This window comes from Sinohyriopsis cumingii, chromosome 5, assembly GCF_028554795.1.
Source record: "Sinohyriopsis cumingii isolate HCF-2022 chromosome 5, ASM2855479v2, whole genome shotgun sequence".
In the NCBI taxonomy this organism is placed as follows: domain Eukaryota; kingdom Metazoa; phylum Mollusca; class Bivalvia; order Unionida; family Unionidae; genus Sinohyriopsis; species Sinohyriopsis cumingii.
In genome coordinates, this window is record NC_142965.1 from 85,096,674 (window position 1) to 85,122,901 (window position 26,228).

The following is a 26,228-nucleotide window of genomic DNA, read 5'->3' on the forward strand; positions in this document are numbered from 1 at the left end:
AAGTACCCAGTGTCAGTTTAACTAGGGACTTGTAGCCCTAAAGTCTCCATCATCAATATAACTAGGGACTTGTAGCCCTAAAGCCTCCATCCTCAGTATAACTATGGACTTGTAACCCTAAAGTACCCAATGTCAGTTTAACTAAGGACTTGTAGCCCTAAAGTCTCCATCATCAGTATAACTAGGGACTTGTAGCCCTAAAGTACCCAATGTCAGTTTAACTAGCTACTTGTAGCCCTAAAGTCTCCATCATCAATATAACTAGGGACTTGTAGCCCTAAAGTCTCCATCATCAGTATAACTATGGACTTGTAACCCTAAAGTACCTAATGTCAGTTTAACTAGGGACTTGTAGCCCGAAAGTCTCCATCATCAGTATAACTAGGGACTTTTATCCTAAAGTACCCAATGCCAGTTTAACTAGGGACTTGTAGCCCTAAAGTCTCCAACATCAATATAACTAGGGACTTGTAGTCCTAAAGTCTCCATCATCAGTATAACAATGGACTTGTAGCCCATAAGTACCCAGTGTCAATTTAACTAGGGACTAGTAGCCCTAAAGTCTCCATTATCAGTATAACTTGGACTTGTAGTCTTAAAGACCCCATTGTCAATATAACTGGTGACTTTCAGAGATAAAATAATGTCCTGTGATTAATCATTCACACAATAAGACAAGTCTCTGATATCAAATATACATTAACACCCAATCTTTGTATTTTGTGTTAAAAAGATCAAAAAGAAATATAGAAAAATATCATTTTTTGAAAATTAGTTATTTTTTCTTTTATTTTACAGTGTATTCATATTTTAAGGATTTCACATGTGTTACTTTTTTATGTAATTTGGGTACATTTTACAGAAATTTAACATTGTTATGTTTGGTATTTATCTTATACTTAATGTTATATTTATTTGGAAAACTTTATCTTTCTAAATTTTTGTGCAGTTAATTTTGACATTTTTAATACTTTCCTTTAGTTGGCAGTGCATAGCCACTTGTTAAAATGAGGTGCAGTAAACATTACTGTATGCATACATATTTGCACTACATTGCAAATAAGCACCATCATACAACAAGACTATTTATATGTTCATATTTTTGGTAGTTTTGCCCATGTTAATTTTCTAAATATGTTTCATTCTTAGATCTGTATTTTAGTATGTGTTGGTGTACCTAAAATACTTAATACGTTTATTTTTCTCAGGCCATACAGCAAGCATATTTTGTTATATTTTGTCTGTCCCTCCATATATGCTCTCATTTATTTCCTGTTTTGTTTCCTTATCCTAACATGGAAACTCCATCATCTACCGTTACCAAACTTTGGAATGTCTGATGCTTTGGATGACACTGATGCCTATCAATTTTGGGATCCAAAGGTTGAAGGTCACTGTCACTGTGACTGGTTTTGCATGATATCGTCAGTTCTTGATCACATGCCTTGACCAAAGTTTGTGGTGGCCTTGACTTGTGGAAGAAGCCTGTTGATTTGGGGGTGTGAAGGTCAAAGGCCATAGTCATTGTAACTGAAAGGAAAACAAGTTTTGCAGAATAATCTTTGCTATAAAGTAAATTCTTTGAACACACTTAAAGGATAAATCACATTTACCATAATAAAGAAACCAATAGGTTTTGAAGTCTAAGGGTCAGTGTTCACAGTCATGGTCAGTGACATAGGGACCTTTTGGTCAGTAATCCATGCATTCTGCCTATTCAACCTTTGGTGGGTATGTAATGTACAGTTCATGATGCTCTTCTTTACTCATAAACTGACTAGTATATTAAGTGTAAATAAGGTAAGAATAAGTTAAGTATGAATAAGGGAGTAATTAAGTTGGCATTTTCACCACGGTATGTTGGACAGGTTACACACTGAAGCAGTCTTTGTGAATGTTTTTTTATTGAAGTGAAATTTAAGTATAAAACATCTGTTTGAAGTTTGAGTGAAATTTATCTCACTCATTCTCTCAACAAAGGGAGGAATTGGCAATATATAAAACATGACTTTTACTGTTGGTTTTTCTACCATTTAGTAGATATCGGCCATGCCAGTGGTCACTGAAGGTGTTCATCCAGTCAACTTTAACAAATAAAACCTGTTGGAATTTGGCTTTTTTGTGACATTCATTTAGTTAGAAAAAGATCTTTTCATTTAAAACAGATACTTTAATCAGGAAGGATTAGTAACCTTGACAATATACACAACAGTTTTCTTTGTGTTTTTTTTTTTATAGAAAACTTTGTATCAGACTTTTTTCTTCATAGTTTTTTAAAAAGAGAACCAAAACTTAGAATTAGTTGAACTCAGGCTTTGAATTGATGTTCCATATAATTACTTAGTGTCACGTGGGATATATTTTCTACCATTTTAAAATCAGAGTGCTTGAAAAACACCACCAGTTTGTTCGTTTACTCACGACTTGGCAAGAAAATACTCCAGTGAAGAAGATATGTCATGAAAGATTTGAGCTCATAATGCTTGCCTCTGATTTAAAAAATGTAATTGTACTTAGAGTTAATTATTGTTGTCATGTGCCTGCTGATACAGAGCTTCAGGTTTAGGAGTTTTAAGAAAAAACGCACTGGTCTTTCAAAAATAATAGCGAACACATGATACATTGTTGTCATTTTTATGTTGTGAATCATACATCTGCCATCTCTGTCAGAATGTGCTTTTTCAGGTCCTAAATAAATGTGCCCAATTTGACAAAATTAGACGTATTCTAGTATCTAAACCTGTTGAGTTTGATCTTACATTTTGTCAAAATTTTATTTTTAGCTTGCCAAGAGAAATATGAGAAACAGGTAGCTAACTTGAGGGAACAGATACATTCCAGTGGCCTAAGTGAGGAAACTTCACATGAATCATACCAAATCTCTACACCAGAAACACAGGAGTCTAGGAATGAAAGGTTGTAATTGATAGTTTTGAGTACTTAGTCTGAAAATTATTTTTGTTAGAGGTCTGGGACCTGTTGTATTTGGTCATGGATCAGTCAGATATACCAAGCAGTAATCTTTCAGATCTTTGATAAATTGTAGTAAACTTAAAATAAAATAAATTTGTTATTTCATAAAACATGAAAAGTGCTGTATTTGTAAACATGTAAATAACTAAGTTGATCTTTGCATTAGTGACAGACTAGTTATATGTACAGGACAGAAAATTATTATTATTATTATTATTATTATTACAACTTCCAACAGTTTGTTTAGGTTTTCAATAAATAAATATAATTACATATACATATACAAAGCTGTGCAGATATATGAGTGTATGAAAAGACATTTCATCAATGATATAATTTTGGTGGTTTTAAATTTTTTCAGTTATTCTGAAGATGTTGAAACTCAAGATGAAGAAAATCAACCTGAATCTGACAGAAGAAAATCAGAAAAAGGTAGGTCTAATGCACTGTTTGAATTCTGTTGCTGGCATAAATGACATTATTTATGAACAAGAATCAAACAGTGCAGCAGTTTAAGGTCATCCTGAAATAAAACACACAGGTTGGAAATCAGAATTGTGAGACTTGGTTTGCCTTTGAGTCTCCTCTTCAGATACACTACCCAATCAAAATACATTTGGAGTATGTCCTTTATCTTTTAAATTCAGCCATTTCAAGTCAGTCTTCGGCAATAAAAGGTGCAAATTTTGGCTGCCTTCCTTAGGATTCAAACAGGACTGATCTCCCTTATGATGGAGGGTGACACTTAATCCCATCCATAATTCATTTAATACTTCTGCCAGTGCTGCAAAGCTTTCTTATTTTTGGTTGAGACCTCTCAAAACAATTTTCCACTTGTGCCCTTGCATCATTGGATTGATTTTAAAGAGTTCTCTAATGTCTGGAAGTACACTTCAGCTATATTTTTTTATATTTTGCTCTCTATTCTGAGACAAAGAATTCACAATGTATTGGTTTAACTTTGTCTTTCGAGACACATATTAGTACCACTTTTATAACCAGTTCTTGGGTACATTAAATCAGTTGTAGTACTTGACTCAGTATGTACATTTTTAAAAGTAATTGACTTGTATTACATGCTGTAAGGTCATTAATATACTTGTATTAGACATTCATGTCAGTTGTTTGTGTCCTCTTGCAGTAAGTTCATGTGATGCTTCACTGTCTTCACCTGTATGTGCTTTTGTTTTGTTCTTTGTAATTACAGGTATCAGCACATTTGGCAGGACTAAGCACACTGTGTGCAAACATTTTAAGCTGGCAGAAGATAACCATGATTCCTGTTTGACTTGTATTAGGTGCATTTCAGGCTATATATGCCACATTTATTGCACATTGGATGGAAAATGTATGTGTGACCATCTTAGCAAAACAAAGTACCTGGGAAAGTGAGAAAGCATGAAAAAGCAGGATCAAGAATGTGGATATCATCAGTATAAGCCATATTATCATGGGCGTCACATACAGCTCCACCATAAGAACAGATTTTCTTGGTGTTGCCTATAAAACCAGTTCCAGTTTGGTATGGTGGCCCAGCTGGACCAGCGATGATGTCAGAGTTTAAATGGCCACAGTCAGTACTGATTCTGGAACAATCTCAACATTTTCCCAAGGATACCAGATACAGTGAGCAGTATCCCATCTTGGCAAACTCTTACATCATGCAAACCAGAACTGGCGTGGAAAAGCAATTTGCTTTTATCCATCAGAACTGGACTTTGCTGTCAGAGGTGGATTGGCTGAGGTCAGTACAGGCTTTGACAGAGCCTTAACTCATGTCTAAATGGACTTAGTATTATGATAAAATATCCCATCTTATCCCATCTTGACATCAGATGACTGGTACGAGCATCAGTGAAAGAATGGCTTATATATAGCTCTGGTCTCCAGTAGAGTTAACTGGATAACCATAGTGCCAGGCCTAGCTCTATCACATCTTGACACCTTCTGTGGCAGAGGTGTAGTCCTGTCTTGCTAGTACCATTCTCTGACAATTGACGTTTCACTCAGGAAGTGGCTGGAGACCACAGTGTTCTATTCTGCTGCCCATCTTGGCAACTTTTCTAGCTTCACATGTGTTATATGGGGCTTCAATGTTATCCTGATCATTCGCATTTAAGGACTGGTGCTCACAAGCCTTCCATGCATTGACTGAGGAAGTGTTCCATCTCTTGACTCCAGAATTTTGCCTCTTACTCCATCTTTGGCAGTCAGCTTCCAATGTCTGATAGAGTCATTGATTTATTTCACTGTTTAGGGAGGTAACTTGAAGACTCAAGCATGAACAAACTTTGTTTCTCACAAGAAAGACTACATCCTAACTTTACCCAGATATTTAATATAGAATACATGCCTGTCTTTCAAACAGAGGTCCCAGATGTTGCATTCTTTGGAATGTCAAAATCCTCCTAGATTCATATGGACCAGAAGTCATTCCTTCAACACACAAGAACTGGTTCAAAATGTTGTGGCAGGGTCAGTACTTTAATGGGTATCCATTGCTGTATATCAGCAATCTAAACACAGCCTGGCCGAGCCATTCAGTCTCCAGATGGCACATGTTGTTAATGGGGCAGTGAACACACACTTCCATTACAGCAACTTTGAATTTACACCTGGCAAAGAGAGCTGTGAATTTACAACTGGCAAAGAGAGAGATCCAGAGAGACAGAGTGAGAAAAACTACCTTCCTGAAGTATCACCAGAAGGCAGTACTGTGACCTTGGCCCTCGTTTCATACCAGGAAGCAGAGAAACAAGACAGACCCCCTTAGGAAATGACAAACAACGAAGCAGTCATATAAGCCCTTCATGCATTAAGGTTACAGTTTTGAATGGCCTCTGGTGATGCAAAGAGGGGTGATAGCACTTTTGTCCCAGTTTATCTCCCCATCAACCTCCCTCTTGGTAGAATGATCCCATACTCATGCCACCCTTTTTTGCACATCTTGGAGGACTGTGCTTAACATTTCTCTATGAGACAGAATTTACAGTGAATGCATTTCAGTCATGGTATTAGATGTTGTCTGGAAAGGGCACTATAATTCTGTCTGACAACTCCATTGTGCTAAATTACATCAGGAGGTAAGGAGGGACCAGCTCTTTGTTCTGTAGTGTGGGATTTCTCAGGTGGTGTTATTAATGACAAATCCACATTCAAGTCTGCCCTAATTGTTTAACAACCACACTCTCTTGGCAAAAGAAGCCAACTCAAAACCAAATGGTCTGTGCACCCCTAGGTATTCCAATGAAAATTCATCAGTTTTCAGTGAGGTATGTAAAGCTGCCCACATTTGCCTCTACAATCCCAGACCCAAATGCCTGAGTAGTCGGTACACTTTGCATGAGCCTGAATGTTCTGATTCATTCACCTTCCCTCCCACCAATCTGATTGCTAAAGTCTTACAGGCAGCAAAGAAATCATCACCACATTTGCCTGATTGCTCCCAACAGGTGGGAAAAATGTATATATAATAATAGCTTATCACAATGTTATACAATTACTTCCTTATTGTACTTGTCTGATTTTCAGGAGTCAAACATTAAGGTGGTAATAATAGTAAAATATGGGGATGATTTAGATGATAAGGAAGAAAAGAAAATATTAGGAGAGTTACTTAAGTAGCTTTCCAGCAATAACTATTTTTCTTTTAGGTTTATTGCGAGTTGGAGTGTTAAAAATATTAGTGATGACATATTTTCAACAGTCATTTCTTTTTCAGAAAAGACAGATGACTTGACAAACTGTGCTCTAGATAGTGATGTAGATAGTCTTAGGAAAATTATAGAAGGTAAGATTCTAGAAGGTAAGAATATAGAAAGTAAGACTATAAGACTATATAAGGTAAGATTATAGAAAGTAAGATTATAGAAAGAAAGATTATAGAAGGTAAGATTATAGAAAGTAAGATTATAGAAAGTAAGATTATAGAAAGTAAGATTATAGAAGGTAAGATTATAGAAAGTAAGATTATAGAAGGTAAGATTATAGAAAGTAAGATTATAGAAGGTAAGATTATAGAAAGTAAGATTATAGAAAGTAAGATTATAGAAGGTAAGATTATAGAAAGTAAGATTATAGAAGGTAAGATTATAGAAAGTAAGATTATAGAAGGTAAGATTATAGAAAGTAAGATTATAGAAGGTAAGATTATAGAAGGTAAGATTATAGAAAGAAAGATTATAGAAGGTAAGATTATAGAAAGAAAGATTATAGAAGGTAAGATTATAGAAAGTAAGATTATGGAAGTAAGATTATAGAAGGTAAGATTATAGAAAGTAAGATGATTATAGAAGGTAAGATTATAGAAGGTAAGATTATAGAAAGTAAGATTATAGAAAGTAAGATTATTGAAGGTAAGATTATAGAAAGTATGTAAGATTATAGAAGGTAAGATTATAGAAAGAAAGATTATAGAAGGTAAGATTATAGAAAGTAAGATTATAGAAAGTAAGATTATAGAAAGAAAGATTATAGAAGGTAAGATTATAGAAAGTTAGATTATGGAAGTAAGATTATAGAAGGTAAGATTATAGAAAGTAAGATTATAGAAGGTAAGATTATAGAAAGTAAGATTATAGAAGGTAAGATTATAGAAAGTAAGATTATAGAAGGTAAGATTATAGAAAGTAAGATTATAGAAGGTAAGATTATAGAAAGTATGTAAGATTATAGAAGGTAAGATTATAGAAAGTAAGATTATAGAAGGTAAGATTATAGAAGGTAAGATTATAGAAAGTAAGTAAGATTATAGAAAGTAAGATTATAGAAAGTAAGATTATACACATCATAAATCAGACTTTAATTTCTAGCAGTTTTATGCAGTGGACCTTATTGGAAATTTGCAAAGCATCACATAGAAGGTAAACTTACTCCTTTTTTGTCTACTATGATTTGTGCAAAGTGATAACTTTATGGCTTAAATCTTTAGTTGTCAGGTGGACATTAGCATTTATAAGGGTCGATTACAAGACCTTTAAAAAAATATACAGGTTTCAAACTGTAAATGAAGGAATTTTAAAGGAAAAGAAAAGTAATGTGCCAGATTCAGTCAGGTTTAGGCCAGTCTCTTATGCTTATTTTTAGTACAGAGGTTTCAAACTCAAACCACCCTGATGGCCGCATGAGGGAATTTTTGATGGCCCAAGGCCTGCACTTTTTTTTATGACACCTTGTGACACCAATCATTTTGTGCCACATTTGAGACTCCTGTTTTTGTAGATACATGGGTATTTGCAATCATTATTGTGTGTATGAATTAGTTTTGGTCTGTGTGCATGCATGCATTTGTGTTTGTGTGCATGTGTGTGTGTGCGTGTGCATAGATGTGTGCAATATATGTGTATATTTTATATTAGAGAGACAAAAATCAGGAAAGAAAGACATAGTGAATGCATCTAGTCTTGCAATTCTTTGTACAGGTGATGATTTGAAAATTTCCAGCAAGGCCCATTATGATTTCACTCACATTGCTGACAGATTAGTTACCACTGCTGTCAAACTGTGAAAGATTTAGTTTTTACCTGAGGAATAAGAATATGATTTCAGGTGATGAGTGCAGGCTTCTTACAGGAGTTTACACAATGACTCAAAAATGGTCCATCATCTACAATTACCACTTTGTGGATGGCTTGAACATGGGTTAAGGATTTGGAGTCAAAAGCTCAAATGACAAGGTCACTGACTGAAAGAAGAAAGATGTTTGTTGCACAGAATGTCATCAACCATGTACTTTCACCATAGTTTGTGGATGTCTTTACAAAGTTGTTAAGAAAGAATCCTATTGATTTAGTGGCTATTTATCAAAGTTCTCGGCTCAGAGAAATGCTGACCATACTTTACACATGCATTTGTTTGGTCATAGTCTGGGTGTTGGGTACTGTAGTGTGGTAGGGGTAAGAGTGATAAAAAAATGTGTGGCGTTTCAATGGTGAGTCATGGAATCTCTAGCAATTGTATTGTACTCGGCATAGACATAGATCTACCATGAGATAATGTGCTGACACATCTGGGTCTATGCAGTTTTTTTAAGTAATCAGTAGAACATACATTAAACAATAAAAAGATTTTCAAACTTATTTCAAGTCTATGTGCAGTCACATTATGTGTTTGTAAATCAGGGTCTATGTTGTTTGCAATAGGACCCAAGTTATCATCTAGTGTATAAGGTACTTCTTATGTCAGCCATTAGTTTCTCTAATGATGTTTATAAAGTACAATCGTTTTTCATGTTATTTGTGTAATGTGCCAGATGTATAACATTTGGTTGTGTTCCATTGCAATACGGTTTTACAGGTTTCCAACAGTTCCTTTGTTTGCATACCATTTTGAAGCTTTTTGTTTTGACATTTTTATAGTGTTTTAAAAGCCTTTACTGTAACTGAAGTATTTAATGTCGTTTTGTACCATTCTTACTGAAGTTAAATTGTCCCATTATAGTTTTGTTTCTGACTTTGTGAACTGTACCACAATGCACACCAAGAGCTTCAACTTTGTATCATTCCCAAGTTACAGAAAATACAAGTACTCTACTTAGATCTTGAAATTCATACTTCAACATGCCACAGACTGTTTGTGCGGAAAATATAACATATTCATAGCTGATTGTAAAGATTTATAAAAAAATCCTTGACAGAATACTGGTAATATAAGTTTCATGTTCATATTCGAAGGAATTTATGTTGAGTCAGTTTTCTGCATTATTCAAATTATTATGTTGAGTCTGTTTTCTGCATTATTCAGTTTACTCATTTTATTTCTTTTTTTTTTCAGAGTTGAGATTAAACCTTGATACAGAACTTGAAGAGAAAAAGATATTAAAAAATAAAATTATAAGTAGTGAAAAAAATTATTTGGAGAAAGAAGCTACCTTTAAGGATGAGGTTGCAAAGGTGAGATACCACAATTATTGTCTCACTTTTTTTTTCAGATTTTGTTCATAGCAGTGGTGGCATCAGATCAGTTTTAAAGTTTTGTGCAGGCTGTTCACTGATAAACTACCACTAGGAATGTGATGAAACTTGCTGCAGTTGATGTTTAGGGAATGGGATTGCTTTTTGTCATCCATATTAACCCCATCCCTCTGGAGTAGAGTGGAGGAGGAGGTCAGAGATCACCTCATATTTTTATTTTTATTGAATTAGGTTCACATTGGCTATGTGCAACTTTTATTATTTTATTTATCTATGGAATATTGTATAAGTAGACTGCTTTCTTTCATAACAATTACTGATTGAGATTATGTTCCTATAAGTATATATGTGGCATGTATTAAAAGATAACCATTTAAGCATCACCACATTCCAGGCTATTTCCACAAGAACACATTTCAAAATTTTGAAGAAGTTTGCAGTTTTTATGAAGTCCCAGCTTGCAGCAAGGGCATCTTGATGGGTTTCTATCAGTCTGTTTGCATCTTGATGGGTCTGTATCGATCTGTATGCATCTTGATGAATTTGTATACATCTGTACATCCATACATCTGTCCCTCTTTCTTCAGAAGCTTGTTAGCAGCTTTGTTCAAAACCCACATGACATTGACAAATGAAATTTTGTATGCATATGTAAATGATGTAAGTAGATGTAGCCATTTTTCAATTTTTAAAATATAATTTTGAACTTTCGGGGCCTCAAAATGTTTAAATTAAAACCTTTGTTTTGCACAGTTAAGGAAAAACTACATAATTTAGACAAATTAAATTTGGTAGGCATGTGTATATGAAAATTTAGATAGGTGAAAGAAATTTTTCCCTTTTTGACATGTTTTAATATGTTTTTGGACTTGTTCTTGTTTCTTGGCAGTGGTAGCAGATGTTTTTTGGACACAAATCAAGTTCATGCTTGCCTTAGGCAAAACCTGAATAATTTCATATATTGAGTGAAGTCTTGTACGATTAACATGCTTCAGTTTCTTTAATATACTTTGAAGTACATTCATTAAATTTATTCTGTACATTTTTAAATTGAAATAACTGCATAAAGTCACAGAAAGCAAAACTTCTTTTGTTTTTATCAATATGTTTCAGAGTAATCGAACATGAAAATGCCGTTTATTTTGTAGCAAACAGACAAATTGAAGAAAAAGCAGGAAAGGTAGGTTCAAATCATTTATTACACTTTTTAATTTTTTCAATTTAATCTCCTGCAGGCTTTGGGATATAGTATAGTCTCACTCTGATGCATGTCATAAAAGATGTCTGTTCTAGGCAGGTGCTGTTATGGCTCCAAGTTTAGTGTGCTAGAGTTGCAACCAAAAGGGCATGAGTTTGAATCCTACATTTGTTTCCATCTGGGTCGATTACCATGGTGCATCCAAGACTAAGAACTATACTCTGATTGCCTTGGCACTAAATAAACTGTTTGTGTTGCTGTGCCATAAAACACCATTATCAAATTAAGTCATTTAATCTTACATTGTTGATACTGATGTTTGATCAATATTTTATGAGCACAACCCAGATGGAAAGTGTTAAGGGTTTCACTGTTTTTGCTGACATCAGCACATCAGTTATTCTTTGATACACAGTATGAGACTTTTATAAATCTCAATTTTTTTAATTAAATAAATACTAATCAAAAGTTGATTTGTCTGGAAAACAAACTTGTTTGATTTGACGAATGAATGTTCTTTACAAAAAATTACATTCCTTATCAAACTTGTTCTTTGTATAATCAGAAATCAGGGTGCATCTGGTTTTGTCTATTTTCATTTAGACCACAAGAAATTCTGTCTGTTCCTCATCTATATATAAAACCCTAATTCAAAGTGCATTCTGTAACATTTCCAATTAACATCAAAAAGGGAAAAATAGGCACATCAGACATGTAAATTTCCTGTTAATGTGGATAATTTTTTTCTAACTTCTGAAAAGTAGAGCTCTCAAACTTTAAACTTTCAAAAAAATTTGAACTTGAAAAATGAAACAAAAGAAATAGAGGTTTCTACACATGTTTATGTTGAGCACTATTTTCCAGCTATGTTCAGTTACAAGAAGAAAAAGAGCAATTATTCAAGGATAGCAAGTAAGTGGTTTTTCTTTTAAGGTGAAATTCTGAAAGCTGGTAGGATCAGATCATTACTATTTGTACGGACTAACTATCTTTGTCATATTTATATTTGGTTTGTCTACACATCATTCATTTATATACATAAGATTTATGTAGGTTTTTTATTTATGCAATAGAATGACACACTCATTCGGGCATTTTAAGATGAACTGTTTGCATTGATGTGTCACAATCAGGGATAAATTACCATGTTCTTATCAGTCATCAGTGTTATTCATGTTTAGATTTGTTCTTTGTTACTTGCTTGTACCGACAGTCAGCAGAGGAGTACTACACCATCAAATGTAGGTCACTGTCACTTTATACATTCCACTGATTAGGTAAACTTCTTATGCTGCTTTGGTCAGTTTGTTAGATACTGTTGCTTTTACATTCTTCAAACTTTTAAATGCGTTCTGGGAAGTACTATACCACTATACCAAAAATGGGTCATTGTGACCTACTGTTCTTGCTCTGGTGATCATGTACATCTTTTATGTTTGTTAATTTTTAGTCACTTGCCCTTACAATCATTGAGCTTATCATATACATGCATCCTGAGCAGTACTTCACCACAATACCAAGAGTAGGTCACATTAATTAACTTTATAGCTCTAGCGATTACATACAGTTTTCATGTTTCTGGGACAATCTTGCTTGTATGTCACGAAACTGGATATGAGCTTTCATCCTGAGAAGTAATGCATGACCATACCAAGTAGGTCAGTGCAACTTAACATCAATCAGTTCAGTTGTCGTCATCATTCACTATTGATCATGTTCTTTTATAAATACAAACCTTTCACATCCATGGCAGTGATCTGTAACGTATGTGAGGGTAAGCTTCCCTGTCTTACTTCATTTCAACAATCTGAACTTCTTGGAAGTTTAAGAGGGGACAGGGAACCATGTTTCTTCAAAGATTAAAACTCAACACAAAACATGTCTCTTACTCCAAAATACACTTTATGTTTATGTTGTTAATATTTACAGAAAGACTAGTTCTGAATGAATATTTGTTACAGATGGTCTTACATTTACACCCTGGTCTTTGAATTGCATTTGATATAGAAATGTTATCATGAATTCTATAATATTTTTTTGAGTTCCAGTCTTCTTGTTTTATATTGTTGCTACAAACCATGAAATTTAAAGACTGATCAAAAAGCTATGGACTAGAAAGAAAATAGAAGCACCTGCTATATCTGAATTTGAGTACAGTGAAAATGTAATTTGTGCAAAATCATGAAATTTGATACCTGTGAAAATAAATATTTAAAAATAAAGTCAATATTTGTTTGGTTCTAGTTGACCTGATTTTAGCTATAATTATTTAGACTTTTCTAGTTATAAAAATTGATTCATGAACAGATTTATTGCTTTAGAAAAATTGGCTTATCACAATAAACATAACCTGTTTTTCATAATCATTGATCATTTTCTTCAGTATGTACTATGTTTTCTGGGCTACAATAATTTATTCCCCAAGTCACATAAAATTAATTTATTCGTCATCAGGTACCCCACTCCTAAAATGTGCAAGATGATGCTATTAATCTGTGGAAATGCTTTGAGAATCATTCTGCAGAAATATGCAGGAAAATGCAGCAAAATAATTTTAAAAGAAATTATATTCTGAAATCCTAGCAGCAATTTCCATAATGTGCTTGAAAAAGTGCAGACTTGTAAAAAAATCATTGCAAGCACAAGGGTAATTCATTTGCCTCAACAAATTTGATTTGATAATAAAAGTATTTTTTCATCTGTGGATTTTGATGAACTACAGATTAAATTGACATGATATCAGGAAAGAAATATTGAAAGATGTCAATGAATAATTCCTATACAATATTAGCTTTATGCTTTGGGCTCAGCTTTTCAATTCCCATTTTAATATTTCTGTGATATATTTTGTTTCAGTAAAAAGATAGAAGAGCTTCAGTCATCAAGGGAAAGAGATCAGAAATATTACATAGACCAAATTAATAAGCTGCAACAAGAGATTGACAAGCTTAAAAAGGTCAGTGGATGGGTATAGCCACATTAAATATATTGTCATTACTTCCATCTGGTTACCACCTCTACTCACATATAATTCCAGGTGCAAATAAAATAGATCCTGATCTACGAATGCATAATAATTGGCAGATCAGAGTCTATGTTTTTTCTTCTACTGATTCCTCCTGACAAACTTCATAGACTCAGTTCTCCCGGTGCATTATGAGATGGCAGATCTGACTTGCAAGGGAGTTTATATGCTACAAGTCAGTCTATCACAACTTGAACAACACTGATTGATGCAATCATCAGTCTTTCAGGGGGAAAAATGAAAAAATTCTACTGGACCTGTGAAATTTATAATTTCTTTCCAAATGGGAGTTTCGGGGGCCCCGAGTGGTCTAAAGTGCTTTCCATTACAGATTACTTCCATCTCACCTCTGTCTGCATGAGTTTGAGTCTCGGATTCAGCCAGTGTGGGTATGTGAGAAAGTTTGCCAGTAGCTTCTTGTGGGTCAGTGGTTCTTTCCGGGTTCTTCCTCCACCATTATTACTGGCCACCATGTATAGCCTATTGTGTCTGAAAAATGGCATTAAACCCTACAACAACAACAACAACAACCAAATGGAACTTTGCTTTTATTAGGTTGTAATATAAAATTCATAGGGTTATAGTATCAATTGAATGAACTGTCTAAGTCAGTGCATCAGTCTGAATGCTTGTACCTTGAACCCATCCTAGACCAACAATTTGCCCAGTGAACATTTTGGAGATAATGGTGTCTCAACTTAGCTAGATCATTACACAGCCCAGGCTTTTCTATCAATAATCCTGTAGGTTACACTTGGAAATCAGTGTTGTGGATGGCATGTGTTCTTTACAGATCAGCAGAACACATCCTTGTCAATTCCACAGGATGTCAGTGAAAACACAGCTTGTAGAAAGAGATGCCTTTCTCTCCATATCTGCCATCTTTAAAGACCACTGTAAGACCATACTTAGATCACAGCTAATGTTATTCAACATGCTCTCCCACGGTCATGTAGAGTAAGTATGTAAAAAGGCACTTAAAGAGGCAGGCCTCACACAGACCAAATACATAGAGCTCAGCTCTTGTTTCAAAGGAGAGTAAGTATGTAAAAAGGCACTTAAAGAGGCAGGCCTCACACAGACCAAATACACAGAGCTCAGCTCTTGTTTCAAAGGAGAGTAAGTATGTAAAAAGGCTCTAAAAGAGGCAGGCCTCACACAGACCAAATAGATAGAGCTCAGCTCTTGTTTCAAAGGAGAATAAGTATGTAAAAAGGTACTTAAAGAGGCAGGCCTCACACAGGCCTTGTTTCAAAGGAGAGACCCAAGAAACAGCATTGATTATCCAAGTGTATGTCAAATGGGGAAACAGTTATATGAAACCCATTTCTCATGATAACACAGTTTCCTAGGGCTAAGGAAAGCAAAACATGGTGAGAGAAGGATCACTTCTCTCTAGTTTCCCTCCCTGTTAGTCTCCATCCAGAGGAATTGATGTCATGTCTGGTCTCAGAAGTCTTGTAGAAAGTGCCACCAGGTTCTGATTGCATCTTCATGTGTGAAAAATTATGGCTAAATGATTTATTAAACTTATAAGTAGAGATTTCCAGAAAATCTTGGTGTTTCCTAACCTGCTCAGGCAACAACAAATGCAGGTATTTCAGTAAAACCTAGAATTATTGAATCCACTTACTTGGATTATATCAATCCCACAGGGCAAAATAAGTTTCAGAATAAGTTCTGGACAGAATCATTCAGGTAAGAAGGCCCACGGGCTAGTACTGTTTTGCAATCTCAAACATTTTCATCATCATGGAGGTGAATAGAGAGTCCAAAACAAATACCTGAATAACTGAAGGCATTGTCACTGAGTCCAAAATGGAATCTATCATGGGTTCTGACTTGGCAATTAAAATACCTTTTGAACCTGTGTCTAGAACCTATTTGACTCAACTTTCAAGCAAATGGAATTATTGCTGGTCTCAAAGCAAAGTCCAAGTTGTTCTACTTCCAGCAGGAAGAACCAGTGAGATAGAACTTGATTGGTCAATCCAAACTGTCTGCAGTTGTGCCATGATGGTTTCATTTCACACATTCATTCTGCTTTCCTTACTAGGAATAGGCTACTGCTTATTGAAACTGGAGTTTTTTGTTTGAAAATCTCTTCCTGAAGGGTATCTACTAGACCTTGATTATTTTTACCTTTAAAAGAAGGAAAGACAATAAGGTCACTAAACTTACATTACTGAATTTTATTTTTACAAACAGCAATCAAACATATTGTTATGCTAACCCTAGCTTGTTTCATTCACAAAATTTGAATCTACTTCATGTACATTAAGTAACAGGAGATTGGACTTTCTTTTGGGTAAGGGGATTCAACTCCCTTCACCTCTTACCTATTCTCTTACTGTACTATAAGATAATTGTATTTGAAGAAGAAACCAGTTTTTGGATTATAATACGTTTCTTCCATAATGTTTTCATCATTGTAATAAGGGCACACCCCACCAATCTCTCAGGAGTTTCATAAAATCCTGATAGAGTATGCTCATCACTTCAGTAGTAACTAATATATAAACAGAAGTTTGTGCCAGACCCTCTGCACAAGGGGATATAATTCTTTTCTATCACCTAGTTTGGGAGACAACTTTGGGACCTTTGTGGCTGAAAACGTTAGGGAGTACTGGATTTGCAAAGTAGATGTAGTCCTAATTTATTATGATTAGATAACTATGAAGAAACATATTGCTCAAAAAAATTGTTTTCAGCCGATTTTACAGTTAAATACATTGTATGCACCTAGTTGTGAGCATAATATTCCTAAACATGTTTAAGTAACAATTTTAAGTCACATCATATTCAAGTTTGAAAATGATAGATAAATCAGGCATTGATTAATGTTGATTACAAACCAAAATTAAGCGACAGTTGAAAATTGGATACATCTTCTGCAACCTAGCTAGACTGCAGGTTTGCCAAGTCTGCACAAATATTTATATTTTAATGTAGAAATGATCAAAATGAAGAACCAAAATCTGTCCAAGTAAACTCACAATCATTAAAATCTCTTGTTTAAAGATGTTATGGTCTGAACTCTGTTAGATACAGCTGTTCTGTTTTGTTTCTAGTTACCCCACCCCAAAAATATCAGTCTATGCATGATATGTGCTAACAAAAATTCTCTTCATTATGAAGTTAATATTGTCATGTTTTTGACAAAATACAAAATTTGAAACATCATATGTACATCCTAAAATTTTTAAAATGTTGCTGTTCCAAAATTATTTTAAGGTTTAGTAACTTATTTTTATCAATGTAGTAATGCAGCTGTTAGTCACATTGGCACAGAATGGAGAAAACCCATGTAAATTGATGGCTTTTGTCTTTTAAAAATATATAATAAAAAGAACAGGTACATGTTTTTAGTAGATATATGGAAATATTTTACGTGTAAAATGGAAACATTGTTTTGTCACTTGTGAAATATTTTTGTATATCTACATAGAAAACATACAAATCCTCAATATCCTCAATATCCTCAACATCCTCAGTATCCTCAATATCAGTTATACAAAACTTTGAAAAAATTAAAACAAAATGTCGACAAGAATTTTTTTTGAAAAAAAGATAAAGTGAATTACAAAATCTCCAAAATCATATTAGAATACTTTTGAAAACATATGTCATTCTCCTTTAAAATGTACAGGCATACTTTAAACCATCCTGGCAATATAAAACTGCCTTCCTTTACCTAAAAAACACCATTGCTATACCATTCTTCACCCTCTAAAATGTGAAAATTTATCATTTTTGAGCCTCTGTAATGCAAAACCATCTTCTATTTAACCTTGAAAGAATATTAAAATATAGTGTTAATTTTAAGTTGTCCAGAAATCCCTTTTACTAATACTACTACAGGGTTCTTATGGTCTTTGAAGGTCTTAGACAGTTTGGGAAAAATGAGGTAGCACTTACAAGGCCTTGAAAGTTTGGGAAAATCGAGCAGATTACCCTGAGGTCTTTAAAAGTTTTAAAAATTGAAATAAACCCAGACAGTTTAATTTCTTTCCATAATCACAAATAAAATTCCCCAAGGTTGTTAGATTCAGATGCAATCAAGTTTTCCTGTTTTCTTTCTTTACATTAATTATAGTTTGAATTTCATCATTAAACAATATTGTAGTATTTTGCATTGGTTGTTTTCTCATATAACATAACTTGTATACAAAATGTTAGCAAAAATAGGTCTTGGAAATCGCTGTTTGTGGTCTTTGAAAGTTTGGGAAAAGTCTTTGAATTTTTCATTCAGAATTCTGTATGAACCCTGCTACTAGTCTCCTTGCCTTCATTCTATATTTTGGATAGTGGTTAGATCATCCACCTTGGATGCAGGAGGCCATGGGTTCGAACCTTGGCCAAGTCATTTTAAAGACTTATAAAAATGGTACTAGCAGCTGCCTCCCTTGGTGCTCAGCATTAAGAGGTTAGTGTTACGACTGGTTGGCACGGTGTCAGGATAATATGACTAGATGGGACATGATCCTACATGTCTGTGGCCTGATGCCCCAGTGCTAAACATCACTATATATTGTCACACTGCAGACATCGTAGCAATATGATGGAATTTTTTTTAAAGCTAAGTTAAAAATTCAAATCAGACACACACACACACACACACACACACACACACACACACACACACACACACACACACACACACACACACACACACTTTTGAATAGCCTTGATTCATATGCCTCATGTCTAACCCCTCTTATTCCCAGAGTCTTCCAAACAGCAGGGGAATCAGATCTTACTAATCAAAGGTTAATGACCACTTGAACCTAGCAGTGTGATTTTCAGTACAGTGCTGTCTTCTCTCCACTAGCTGACAAGCTGAACTGCAAATGGAGATTTTCCAATGATGCTGGCTCATGTCTAAAAAAATAATTGATGGATAGAATTACTCAGTCACAAGATGCACTACTTTGAAAGCTTATGAGGAGGAAATTTGAGTCCCATTGATGCTAGCAGAATGACATACCTCCCTTAAAAGCCCCAGTATCACATTTACCTGGTAACTTCCTCCCATAGTTATTCATGGGAAGTTAGCCCCTATCACTATGAAGAGGTACTGTTCCATCATTCCAGATATATTCATCATCTTCAAAGGGAGGATATTGGCTAGAACAAAGACTTTCTCTTTGTCCAAAATGGAACCATCCCTGGTTTGGGATGGTTGAAAAATACACACTTGAAACCACTGTCTTGAGCCACTTGGATATGTTGTGTTTTCTGCTCAGCATGCAAATAACTAACCCAAGACCAGATGAGTTTTCTACTCATTGACTTGTGAGGTAATTGGATTTGCCGATGGCATAGCATTTGAATGCAACTGCTCAATAATTCATAGCATCCAAGCCATGGTATGGAGGTCAGAGATGACATTCTCCAGCTCCTTTGATACACATATTATTGTCAACCCACAGTAGTTGAAAGCAAGACATAGCTGTCAATTTTCTGGCAGCATCAGTCATTAGTTTCTAATGGTATTGGTTACATTATTGTGATTTGCATGTATTTTAAACTGCTTGTTAGATGATCATCAGGTATTGGTTACATTATTGTGATTTGCATGTATTTTTAAACTCCTTGTTAGATGATCATCAGGTATTGGTTACATTATTGTGATTTGTATGTATTTTAAACTCCTTGTTAGATGATCATCAGGTATTGGTTCCATTATTGTGATTTGCATGTATTTTAAACTCCTTGTTAGATGATCATCAGGTATTGGTTCCATTATTGTGATTTGCATGTATTTTAAACTCCTTGTTAGATGATCATCAGGTATTGGTTCCATTATTGTGATTTGCATGTATTTTAAACTCCTTGTTAGATGATCATCAGGTATTGGTTACATTATTGTGATTTGCATGTATTTTAAACTCCTTGTTAGATGATCATCAGGTATTGGTTACATTATTGTGATTTGCATGTATTTTAAACTCCTTGTTAGATGATCATCAGGTATTGGTTACATTATTGTGATTTGCATGTATTTTAAACTCCTTGTTAGATGATCATCAGGTATTGGTTACATTATTGTGATTTGCATGTATTTTAAACTCCTTGTTAGATGATCATCATTCATTGCATGAATCATTATGAAACTATGACAGTTCATTCTAACACATGGGCTTGACTGTTTTACTTTAGGTAACTAAGAATATTTTTTTTACTTAACAAGTGAGCTCCTTGTTTCATTTAGCTGTTAATATCTCTTACAGAGCCTTGAAGATTCAGTAGCTAGTCGGGACCAGAAAATTAAAGAGTTGGAGGCTAAAACAGCAACATTACAGCAGCATGCAAGTTACACTCTTAATGTTTTACTCCAGCCATCAAGTTCATGTATTATAATACAGTTTTGTTACAAACTGAAAAAATTAGACTATTACATCATTTGAACTTATGTATTTCACATTCACCTTGGAATTTATTCACCAGAGAATATAGAAAATGATAATTAAAATATACAAAGGAAAAGTACGTTGTACAGTATTAAATATAGTATTAGAACTAGTACACTATGGAGCATTAATATTACTTCTACACTTCAGGGTCTGGTATTTTATGATACATTCCACTTATCTTTCTACATTTCTTTCTATCCATCTATTGAGGAGGGGGTCAAAGATCAAATGTATAAACATATAAGGAAATATATCATTATTGTACTCACAGAAAGATTTACTTTTTATAATATATTTTAAGGCATTCTTATCACTAGTAATCTGACCATACCCATGTATTGATATCATCCATCTCTGAAAGCCAGTAATTGCTTGTCTTTTAAATGCAAATTCATCTCTTACCAGGCCATATCTACACAGTTCTTTAAATTTATACCAAAATAAGAAGAAACATACAGATACAGACACACACAAACAGACACACACACACACACACACACACACACACACACACTTTTCAAAATTATGGTGATGGCAAGTAGTCATATATTGAATTATGTCAACTCCAGGTAGATGCAGCCAGCATCGTAGGTAATGAGCAGCTGAAAGAACAGACTCAGAAATATCAGCAGCAGGTGAAAGAACTTCAGTCCAAGCTTCTCTTTCTTACACAACATAGGGATGACCTCCAGGTTCAGTTACAGGTGAGACTCTTTTACACAGGTTCAGTTACAGGTGAGACTCTTTTACACAGGTTCAGTTACAGGTGAGACTCTTTTACACATTGCAGTAAAGCATTGATTATTTGGATGACACTTTACTATAGTTTTCAGTCTTGTGGAATGACAAAGAATCACTGATGACATGAGTTATTCCCAAGCTCACATTAGTTAGAAGTGAGACATAGCAGTTACTTTTCCTGTCAGTACTTTCTTCTGGTGTTAGTTACAGTTTTTGATTTGCATATACCAATGCGCCTGACCTTTTTTAACCTTGGGTTGAGGTCACATTCATAAATTTTTCTTATCCATTTTTCATTCGTTTTTTTTAAATATTTTTGAAACACCTTAATGGATTTTCTTCATACTTTGGGTGAATCATTATGAAGCTAACACAGTTCATTCTGTCATGCTTGTCCTCTTACCTAGAGGTCAAGGTCACAGTGATTAAAAATTTGTTGAAACAAGATAACCAGGTTGGATTTGGGATTTACAATAGAACACTTTTGATGGTGATACAGATACAATGTTTAATGATGAATGACTTGAATGAGGAAAGAATTATGATTAATACGTGCATGTATAAGATCCAAATATTGGATGAATTAACATGATCCGCACGAATCTAATAATGCAGCAAATGAAAATACAAATAAACAACCTTACACAGTACAAGGACAAAGGTGAATGATTCACAGTGATTTCACACGATGAAAAGAATGATGTGTTTTACTCAGATAGTGAAAGATGTGTACTGTACTTTACTCATATAGTAAAATGTATTTACTCAACTAGTGAAAAAATGAGCTATTTTACTCAAATAGTAAAATAATGAAAACAAAGGGACTTATATACCAAATATCTTAACAATCCCAAAACACTGGGTATTACAAACCCCCAAAAATGAGCCCACGGCTAAAAGATTACTTGTATGGAGTTACACACTCCATCACCAGCACACTTGGCTACCAGTCACACTGGTCAGTCAAGTAGTCATTATTCCAGGTAGTCACTGACCACCATTCATTTCCTTGGTCAATCAAGCAATGAGTGCCCACCAATCAGTCAGCAACACCCGATCACCTGCTTATCACCAGCAACACTTCTAATTCAGCTCTACGGCTGCTATGTTCAACTTTACAGCTGCTATGGTCAACTTCTGTGGTTAGCTCTACAGCTGGTACCATGTTGACTCCGATGAGCACCACAGCTGCAACTCCGATCAGCTCTACAGCTGCGACTCTAATCAGCTTAACAGCTGCAACACCAATCAGCTGAAAATACATCTAACACCGTGTACTATGCATGATATGGGCATATACCATAAAACATAATGACATTAGGTTCAGTAAGCTATACACATTACATTATTGGCACAATAAGTACAAAACAATACACAGGTTCAGAAGCGAACCCATGCCTGATAAGAATCCTACTGTACTAAACGTTTCTTAAAAATGCAACTTTATTTTGCTAATATAAATCTCTTGCTAAGTCACAAACCAGAATAGAAAATATTTGCATTATACCACGTAGGCCGAAACTACATAGAAAATATAAAAAAATAAACATGGTAGTACAATAGTTATAACTTATACACAAGAAATTAATAAATAACTCACATACCTCTACAGCTGAAGATGTGCAAGTCCTTAAAGTAGACTGCTCACTGACAAGACATGCCGTAATGTGTAGATTTAGTTTTACGGTGAGGCATTTATACACAGACGATGCTGCCCTACATTGTCTGTGCACTGGAAGTATTTGGTTCTTCCCATCGAAAGCACTTCGAACATGCCGCATAGGATGAACCCAACTCACTGTTTTGAAATATTGTACAATATACTTAAATCTTTCTCAAGCATTGTTCTACACAAAAAAATGAAACCAGGGTACACGTATTTAATAAATTAAAGGATTTATACAATTCCAGGACATATGTGTTAATTGTATAGTTAAAAACATTTCATTTGCTCATGTTTCTTAAATTCCTAATGGATTTTATCTTCTTCTAAAATAGGACATACAACATGCTTTCAAACCTTTTTGATCTTAGGGTTCAAGGTCACACTCTTAGAAAATCTTCCTTAAGGTATTGGTCAAAGATTTAGAATTTGCTTATATTTCCTAAACTCCTTGATGGAATTTCTTAATACATTGGATGAATCATTATGAAACTGAGACAATTTATTCTGTGACATGTTTTTTAAAAAAAGCTTTTGACCTTGGGTCAGTGTCATATGTTTTACAGGATTACACTGATCGATATGCAGGACCTGTCCTTCTTGTTCTATGTAAATTGATTAGTTATGTTGACAACCAAATAATATCTGGACAAAATTCATGTCTCCTCATCACTCCAGATAATGTTTTACTGTGCTTTAAGTTTTTTTTTATAGACAGATGGATGGTATTATTTACATCAGGTGAGGGGATGCCAGTATCAGCTTAGTCTTAGTCATCAGAGGGATGATTTTAAGCTATAGGTCGGACTAATTTCTACATTACTGCACTTACTTTAACATTTGGAACGACAAATAGAGGGAAAGAAATAGTGATGGACAGACAAATTTGTTCCGTAGAAATATTATCTCTCCTTGTTTCTAAAGTTTTAGTTCTACTTGTTATGAAATGGACTGCTGTCCATAGTCCAGCTGTCCACTAACACAAGTTTATGATCACTACTCTTTTAAACACATAGAGAATTGCCATTAAACTATACACACGAACATTCATGCCATGGTCTAGTTCATATTAAATGAAAAGGTTTCCACTCTGAAATCCAATATGACCATGATTCTGTCAGTATGAGTTTTGGACTAAACGTCTTTTTATGATGCCTGGTTGGTCCTATATGAAACTGGTACTGATCTGATATCCATTATGGCCACCATGGCAGCCATCTTAAAAATGTTATCGCTACTCCTCCTGAACTGAAAGTCATATTGCATACATGCTAACCACTGCTTTTGGCATAATCATTATGTTTTTTTCACCTAATTGCATCTTATGTTTGCCTGTAAATTTATAACATGTTTCTGATACATTACTAGTAAAAGCAAGAAAAGATGTTTGTCATTTTCATTATTATCTCTTTAAACCCACTCAAATAAATTTGCAAATATTCTAAAACAGAAGACTGCTGTGGAAGAGTACATTTAGTGTTTTCCTTATTTTCTATTTATAACAACTGTATATGACAAATTTCCCAAAAACAGATGGGTTGTTTTAATATGAAAATTTGCTTGACAGATTAATTATATTATCATATAGTTAGGTAGCAGATGAGTCTTTTAAAGAAAATGGTGCCAGATGTAAGTGAAGCATGCTTTCACTGTGTGACTTGTGGATGCTATATTATAATGAAAATTTTTAGAGGAGATGGATCTTTTTCAACTTCAAATCATGTCAGAAAATCAACAGATCAACTTTACAAATATGAAAAGGAGATTATGAGACTGATGTAATACAGCATTGGGATTCAGCACATTGTCATGCTTATTGCAGAGCTTGTGAACTTCATCATCATTCAGTGAACGTTGGACATAACAGATTAGTTAAAGTGATTTTGAATATAAAAAATTCATTGGCATGTCTTGTGTTTGTCTTTCGGTTCTAATCAAAATGGGTTTTGCCAATTTGTCACAAGAATTTTGACCAGCAGCAGGTCCAGGTTTGTAGTAAAAAGAAATGTACATTTTTCATACAATATACCATAATTATGGCATGTAATATATAGATTACACTTTTTATGCTCAAGTTACACCTTTTTGCCTCCAATATTAGTGGTAATTACACTTATACCTCTCTTGGGATTGGCATTTATGACATTGGGTTTTTGGCAGATAACTTCTTATGATGTCTTATTGATCCTAAGTGAAACTATGTAATATGATGTTAGTTAGGGCTGCAACAGTGGCCATCTTGAAAATCTTATTGCCACTTCTCCTGAATGGATGTTCTCATGATGTCTACATGGTCTTAGAAAACCTCTACTGATCCTATGTCTAATATGGCCTTGTGATGTCCAGTTTGTCCTGTGTGAAAAGGGTGCCTCGTGCACATCCATTATGGCCACCACAGTGACCATCATGAAAGTCTTATTATCACTACTTCTGAATGGATCATTGTATTAATATGTTTTTTTTTTACTAATGGCTTCTTACGATATTTTGTTGACCCTAAATGAAATATCTAGTATGGCCACCACAGTGGCCATCTTGAATATTAATTGTCACTTCTGAAAAACATGGTCATATAACATGGGAGTTTCACAGTAACACTTGTTATAACGTCTGGTTGGTTGTAAATGAAACTTTGGCCACTACAAAATGGCCTTCTTGAGAGCTTTGTTATGGCTACTTCTCCTTGATGGCTTATTTTATTGATATTGTGCTTTCACCAAACAACTTCTTATGGTTGGTCTGCAATTGAAATGGTGCCAATCTGATGTCCATTAAGGCCACCATGGCAGCAATCTTGAAAACCTTTTTATTGTTACTTCTCCAAAATTGAAACTGTTATCAATATGGTGTTTCCACCAGATTATGATATCTTGTTGGTCTTAAATGATGTATTGTTGGTCCTAAATGAAAATGGTGCCAACCTTACATTCACAGCAGCTAATTATAAACTCTTGTCGTTGTTGAATAATGTAAGAGATGGTTTCAACACTTAGCAGTTAAAAGGCAAAAATGGTCTTATTTCAATTTCCTTGCAATGATTTTCAGCCAGTCACTTCTAGGGACTCTTGTTTCTTTAACAAATTAAGTTTCAGCTACAAGCAAATTACATTACTGATACTGGTACTTATGGACTTATTATCAATAATAGGATGAAAACACATCACTTATCAGTGTCGAGAGAGTTTTTCCAAGCAGAATACCCATGCAGAAGAAGCCTTATCCAACTTCAGATATGACTGTTAACCTTCATCACATGATGCCACAATAATGTTTTGATTAGTTTATTCTGTTTTTATGTCTT

The 26,228-nt window shown here is 34.4% G+C and overlaps 1 protein-coding gene across 1 annotated transcript in view; it reads left to right on the forward strand.

Moving 5' to 3' along the window:
* The window catches only part of LOC149799658 (GRIP1-associated protein 1-like), a 97,138-nt gene that overhangs the window by 15,540 nt on the left and 55,370 nt on the right, over positions 1-26,228 (forward strand). Inside the window, exons 7-15 of the mRNA XM_089959016.1 lie at positions 2,784-2,916; positions 3,335-3,405; positions 6,695-6,763; positions 9,745-9,863; positions 11,033-11,064; positions 11,947-11,994; positions 13,939-14,038; positions 20,341-20,422; positions 21,097-21,227. Coding sequence (XP_089815142.1) covers positions 2,784-2,916; positions 3,335-3,405; positions 6,695-6,763; positions 9,745-9,863; positions 11,033-11,064; positions 11,947-11,994; positions 13,939-14,038; positions 20,341-20,422; positions 21,097-21,227 — 785 coding nt within the window. The remainder of the gene's footprint in view (positions 1-2,783; positions 2,917-3,334; positions 3,406-6,694; positions 6,764-9,744; positions 9,864-11,032; positions 11,065-11,946; positions 11,995-13,938; positions 14,039-20,340; positions 20,423-21,096; positions 21,228-26,228) is intronic.